The 6,602-nt window shown below is 45.0% G+C and overlaps 1 protein-coding gene across 1 annotated transcript in view; it reads left to right on the forward strand.

Moving 5' to 3' along the window:
• The first annotated feature begins 3,724 nt into the window (after window positions 1-3,724).
• The window catches only part of crlf3 (cytokine receptor-like factor 3), a 9,355-nt gene continuing 6,477 nt past the window's right edge, over window positions 3,725-6,602 (forward strand). The window contains exon 1 of the mRNA XM_080856337.1: window positions 3,725-3,847. Coding sequence (XP_080712463.1) covers window positions 3,731-3,847 — 117 coding nt within the window. The 5' untranslated portion in view covers window positions 3,725-3,730. The remainder of the gene's footprint in view (window positions 3,848-6,602) is intronic.

Genomic DNA, 6,602 nt, shown 5'->3' on the forward strand with positions numbered 1-6,602 from the left:
GGGGACATCATATCATTTTTTATTTTTTTTGCAGTCACGATATAAACATAGCACAAAAAGTGAGGACATTTGTGATTGGTAGATTATTTCTTTGTTGTAACAAATGCTTCTTGTCAATAAATCTTATACCAACAAATGTCCTTACTTTTTGTGCTATGTTTATGTGCTCGTGTGGGACTACCTCGGCAAATTCCAGATGATGTAAACTTTCACGGAAGATGTTCCCCATGACATTCAAGACAAAGTATGAAATATTGTCTCACCAAGTGTGTATGAGCTGTAAATAGAATGAATTCATATTTTACATAGGCTACTCACAGCTACTAGGCTACATTCAGACAGAAAAGAAAATATTAGGGCGGGATAACAAAATGAATTTAGCATCCGATTGGCTGTAGTCCTCGGACCAATGGCGACCACACAATGTTTTGATCTGCGATTGGATGTCACATATGGCAGTGAGAGACACAACCCTTTTCTATTGAGGACCGGGCGTCAACGGAGAAGTTCATCTATTAGTGGGATATGAGTAGTATCTAAGTCTAACCAGGTAACATGCATTCTTTAAATATTATAATAATGGTTATGATCATTTTCATCTGTAAGATGACTTTTTAGAGTGTATTTCCAGTCCCGAAGTTTTCGTGAATCGGTTAGCCTATATTCAGGTCTGACTCACGCAACCAGCAATCCCGAGTGAATTTGCACTTATGATGCCATGGATGATGGTGATGGAGAACTCGTTTTAAAAAGCTACGGAACAACTGACGTTGAAGTTATAGACAAACAGTTCCATATCGGGAGTCCACAACTGGTTTGTGGTCGGGGCAGTGATACCTCAATGTAGACAGAAGGGTGTAAACATCTGCTTGAATTACGGAAGTTCACTTCAATTTTTAGCAAGTATGGACATGTTCGATGTTATGCAAGCTGCATGTTGTGCTGTCAGATGCTTGCTATGTGATTACTATCTTAGACTTTAGGCACTATGTTGGAACTCTCTAGGTAATTAAGCCTGTCCAAAATTATGTGATTGGTTCAGAAAGTATACTTGTAGCTACGTTGCGCAAAGTGTTTCTCACTCACGTTGGTTTAATTGCGACAATTGGGCTTTAACCATGTCATATTGAGGACCTTAATAAAGAAGTAGGCCTACTTTACTAGAACTTCTTATGAGTGTGATGTTCAAATTCTGCTTTTAGTAGCCTAATAGTAGGGTCCCATCTAGACATCGCAAGTCTTCATTGTTATCAGTAGCTTGACGTCTCTAGTAGGCTATGGTTGTGCGTAAAGATAGAAATTGCGTTTTTCTTCTTGTCTGGGATGTAACGATGATCACGTAGATTGTTGTGTTACGTCATGCCCCTCCAAGATTAGTGATGTGAGACGTATCTCAGGGGTTAGTATTTGATGGACTGAGAGGGTGACTCTGATTCTCTCAAACTATGTGCAGGAGCTACAATAACAACCATTAAGATTTATTAATGGTTGTTATTGTAGTGATAAATGTTAACCTTTGTTTTGTTACTTGCGACTTGCGTAGTTTACTGGCAAAGCAGATATATTGTGTTAAGTCGCTAGCCATACTTAACAGCGTCCTAATTTATAGACAAAAAAGCCCAGTGCACGCATGCATAATAATCTGAAGATGAACAACAGCTTGGTCTGGAAATCACAACACTGTACTTTGGCAAGGGGCCCGTTGCCCTCCCAAATCTGGGTCAACACTCAATCCTGCCTCAGAAAATAACTAAGCAGTAAGAACTGCATTGGAACCCTTTTCGTTTTCTCGTGGGGAAACATACAACTGGCAATGGATGTGATGTTCATGCTCCTCTCTGTTCTACTAATTCAACTTTTCTGGACTTTTTGCACGGTGTTGGTTGAACAGTCTACCAAATCTCCCTTTGGCCTCACCTCTGAAATGATGACAGTTGTTCCATTGGGGCTGATTCCCACACAACAGTGTATCTAAAATGGTACACAGGAAGATCTGTTGGAACTACAAATATATTTGTTTTTACTGCAATTAAAGTAGTTATTAATTCAAGTGGAACAGAAATTCCTGGCTGCTGATTTTGTGTTTTTTCGCCTCAGGCCAGCCATTTTATATGCCATGAGTTGCTTCTATTTTCCCCAAAAAGGAAAATCTTTGGGCTGGGTCCAATGGGTTGTTTGGCAGTGTGCAGTGCTTCAGGCTGGTGTCCACCCAGGGGAGATCAGGTTTCCCTGTCAGTGTGGAGGCCAAAGGGAGGCCGTGAGGCTGTCAGGCCATCCACACAGTGGAACATCTCCTGTGGTCTCTCTCTTTCTCTTTTTAGGTCAAATCTTTTTTTCACCTGTAAACATACATTTGTAATGCTAAACCATGTGAGGGGGTAGCTCATGTAACAGTAATAGTATAGATGTGAATGAAAAGAGTAAGCACAAACATATCACATACATTCATCTGGCATGCAGTTCTTCTATCTCTCCTATCTCTCTCTCTATCTCTCTTTCAAACTCAGTTTCACTCTTTCACTTTCCTTCTTGCATTCTTTCAATCGGTTGACTTCATTTCACACTCTCTGTCACACCAAACCCTCCTACTTTATATCTTTCTGTGTCTGTTTCTGTGGTGGAAACAGGGTAATGACTTTTCTCAGTTTTGTTTTAGACGTGCAAAACCAGCTTTCAGTCAGACCACTGTTGTAGAATTGTAGGGTCTGGGTATGACTAGGCTTTAAAATGTTTGTTTGATTCATGACCTGCATGACTTAGACAGGGCTGAAAATACCGTTTGTAAAAGAATGTAGCCAGTAGGCTAAGTGTGCCATGAAGTGTTTCTGTCTTCCTCTCTTGCTGTTCATCTGTTTATCTATCACTTCCTCCCTCTTTCTCTTTCAGACATACACACACGTTCTGTCTGTCGATCTCTCCTTCTATATTAAGTTTAACACTTTGGAGGCTTGTTCCTCCAGAAGGAAATATGAGATGAAGTTTAAACACTGTTTAACTGTTAAACACGACCACAGTTGAAATGACATAAAAGTCACAGGATTATTTGTGTCATAATACTGCTATGGCAACTTAACTTGAACTTTACATCATGTGAGTGTAACCTGCGTTCTGTGGACAAGCACAGTCCCAAGTTCGCAACATCATTCCCTTGTATTCTTTTCCGTGGAGACGGATTTGAAGCAGAATGTCTTTCAGTTGTACAAGGAGTAAAGAAATGCTCCAAATGGGAGAGGTCTGAATCTGCCAACATTTAACACAGAGGGACACGGAAATGCAAAACCCTTTAAGGAGGGCTGATGCTTGTCCCCAGTGGGGAGAGCGTACAAGGAGAAGAACCGCTTCAGTAAGAAGGGTTTGGGTGAACCGCCTCATGTTAGAATCATCTGACATGGTTTTGCCATTAAAACAGAGGGTATTTTGTGCGTGCACTATGAGCATGAGTGGTTGTTGTGCCCAGGGCGGGGGGTGTAGCTGTGGGGTGGGAGGCAGTTTGAGCCTTTGCTTTGATTGCACTCTTCTTCTAAAACTTTTCGGCATGAATTTATAATCAATCTGCCCTTAGTGTTTGTATTTGTGTGGTGAAGAATTCGCTCAGTACACGGCACAGATTTGTAGGCTGTCCATAATTGCTTATGTGTGTGTGTGTGTGTGTGTGTGTGTGTGTGTGTGTGTGTGTGTGTGTGTGTGTGTGTGTGTGTGTGTCTGTGCACAGCAGCCGGGAGGAAGGAGGATGTCGATTGAGACGGAGGCTTTGCTGCAGGAAGCAAAGGAGAGCATCGAGGCGGCCCAGAACTACAGGAGCGAGCTACAGCAGCGCCTCCATGGACTCAGCCAGGCCCGCAAGCAGGTACTGAACCCACGGCCCTCTCCATCTGCCTCCTCACTTTACACATCAGGGCCTTGCTGAACCCCAACTGGTCTTAAAACTTCCACTTTCATCAGGGGGGTCATCAGTTTACAGGCCTCCAAGGGCCTCTTGTAGTAGTAAGAGTTTTAGCAGCATTCACCGTCTCCTCTGAGGAGTTGAAGGTCAAGGAGTTGGAGCAGGTCTGTTGTCTGCCACTCTCTGCAAAATGTATCTCTTCTCTGGTGTCCTTCTTTAACTTCCCCCACGGCCCAGCCTGCCTGCTTCTGCCCTACACCCCCCACCCCCCTCCCTGTGGAGCCTCGGGCTAATCAGAAACAATGCTGTTATTTCCCCAGCTACAGTAAGGAGTCTCTCACTCTGTCTGTCTCAGCCTGTCTCTCTCTGCTTCTCTCTCACACATACTGTCTTCTGTGTGGTGTATCAGTGCTTTATATCTCTTTCACTTTCCTTCCCGCTCGTGCTATTTATGTAGTTGTGTCTCTCCCTTTGTTGTCTTCTCTCTTCCTTTCCCAGCCCCATTTATCTCTCTGCTTCTCTGCTTCTCTCTCTCTCTCCGCTTTTCTCTTTATCTTCTCACATTCTTCCTCCACCGTGAGAGTGGGTGAAAAAGGAAAGGTAAGGCCATACAGAGCAGTGCAGAGTCCTCGCTGCAGGGTTGGGCCACGAACCACATGTAACCACCCTTACCCTTTCTTTGGCTTGAGTCTGACACTCACAGCATGGGAAGCCACCTCACTGGGTATACATATGCACTTCCGTCTATCCCCCACTGGCCACCGTATGCCATTCGCATCAGTCATAATACAGGAAGCAGGCAGGATGTGGCCTAATGTTGTAGTGTCTAGCATGCCCACTCCACTGCTCAGCATTATAAATTACTTATTTTATTTATTATCTTTTATTTATTATCTACAACACTGTTATACAACTTGTATTACATATGTTAGTGTAGATATATCCCTGAATCTGGAGATCTTTTTGTTTGACTTGAACTCAGCAGATATACTGTAGCTCTACTGATAGAACGGATTGTACAGTTGGGAGGTTTTGGTTGAACAGGTACAGGTTGAGGTTTATTGGTAGCTGCAGAGTGACCACAAACTATGCTATGCTGTGATATGCTTTGCTGAAACTCTGAGCTGCATGAAGCCAAGGCCATGTGCTGCAACAGTGTATGAACATCAGACAGTTACATGTTGGTAGTGTACAGACAAAGCCCTTCTGCCCATCCAAGGCAGAACCAGATTTTGGTGCGAGTCCTGGTTGCCTCCCCCCGTCCTCCAGCCACATGTCTTTCCCAGCTGCTGGCTGTCCTGAGGGCTCTGTGACGGATCGCTGACTCCCACTCACCCCCACACGCCCCAGCTCCAGCTCCAGTGGGGCTGTTAGCTGACACAAGCCTGGAGGGAACACCCCTATCTCAGTCATATCCTTCAGTGCCTGTGTGTGTGTGAGGGACCTGGGATGACCTGTGGATATTGGAGTGGGAGGGTCGTTTCTGGATAGATCTTCTCTATGATGGGGCTATATTGGAGTTGTCGGAAACACCCTTCCACCACCCCTCCCCCATAAGGCCCCTGGTCAACAGGGAATGTAAATGTCCTTTTGGAGGGGCTGTTGGCCACTGGCTAAGGCGTTACCACACAGCCCAGGCCCCTCAGTCACAGCGCATTGTCACTGACAACAATGTTTGGAAAATTCGACTCATCACCAGCCGAAAAAACACCATTGTGACGGTGCAGGGGATCAGAGCCCTGGGAGGCCATGTACAAGCCCCCCCCCCACCCCAAACACACACACACACACACACACACACACACACACACATACACACATGCGCGCACACACACACACACGCCACCGGGCTGGATTTCCTGGTCGTTCCGATGCAACACACACACAGTGTGCTGCATCATCCCTTGCGTGCTGTGCTCTTATCTCTGCTGGCTGGATGGTCTATCTGCTTCCGGTGTCCCTGGTGTGTTTTTCTTACTTCATATCTCTCTCTGGCATAGCCTTTCTCCTCTCCCCCTCTCAATATATATCTCTGTATCTCTCTCTCTCTCTCTTGCTGTCTCTCTTGCTGTCTTTGGCTCACCCAACTGTCATGCCATGTGGTCTGTCTAGCACCCTTCAGGGCACATTTTTACAGTGTGGTAGTGAGATGAAGCGGCCGCATGTGTTCATGGGAGTGCATGTGGGTGTCTGTTTGGGTATGAATGTGGGTATGCCTGTATGAGCTTGTGTGCAAGAGGACGCCTGCGGGTATGGGTGCGTCCTGCATGCATCTGTGTGTGTGTGTGTGTGTGTGTGTGTGTGTGTGTGTGTGTGTGTGTGTGTGTGTGTGTGTGTGTGTGTGTGTGTGTGAGCGAGACTGCTGCAGGGAGCTGTTCCATGTAATATGAGCCAAGCAGTCACAGTACGTCTGGAGAAAGAAGCAGAGCTACAAAGGGAAGAGTTCCGGCTCATTCCTTAGAGACTAACACATGGAATTTGGGTCACAAAGCAAATTTGGTGCATGGAGAGCAACCTTAACCAAGCCCAGAACAGCTGAAGTATTTATGAAGGATGGGTTCACAAGAGCTGTGAGCATTCATGTGCATGTGTGGTGTGTGTTTAACATTATATAAATATTTTTTGTCCCATGATTGGCTTTTAAGGTCAGCTCATACTGGTTTAAAAAAAGGCTTTGTTTTACTTTCCCATAAAGAACATAAACTCATGTAAGTTGCTC

Source organism: Sprattus sprattus (genome assembly GCF_963457725.1).
Source record: "Sprattus sprattus genome assembly, chromosome: 18".
Taxonomy (NCBI): domain Eukaryota; kingdom Metazoa; phylum Chordata; class Actinopteri; order Clupeiformes; family Clupeidae; genus Sprattus; species Sprattus sprattus.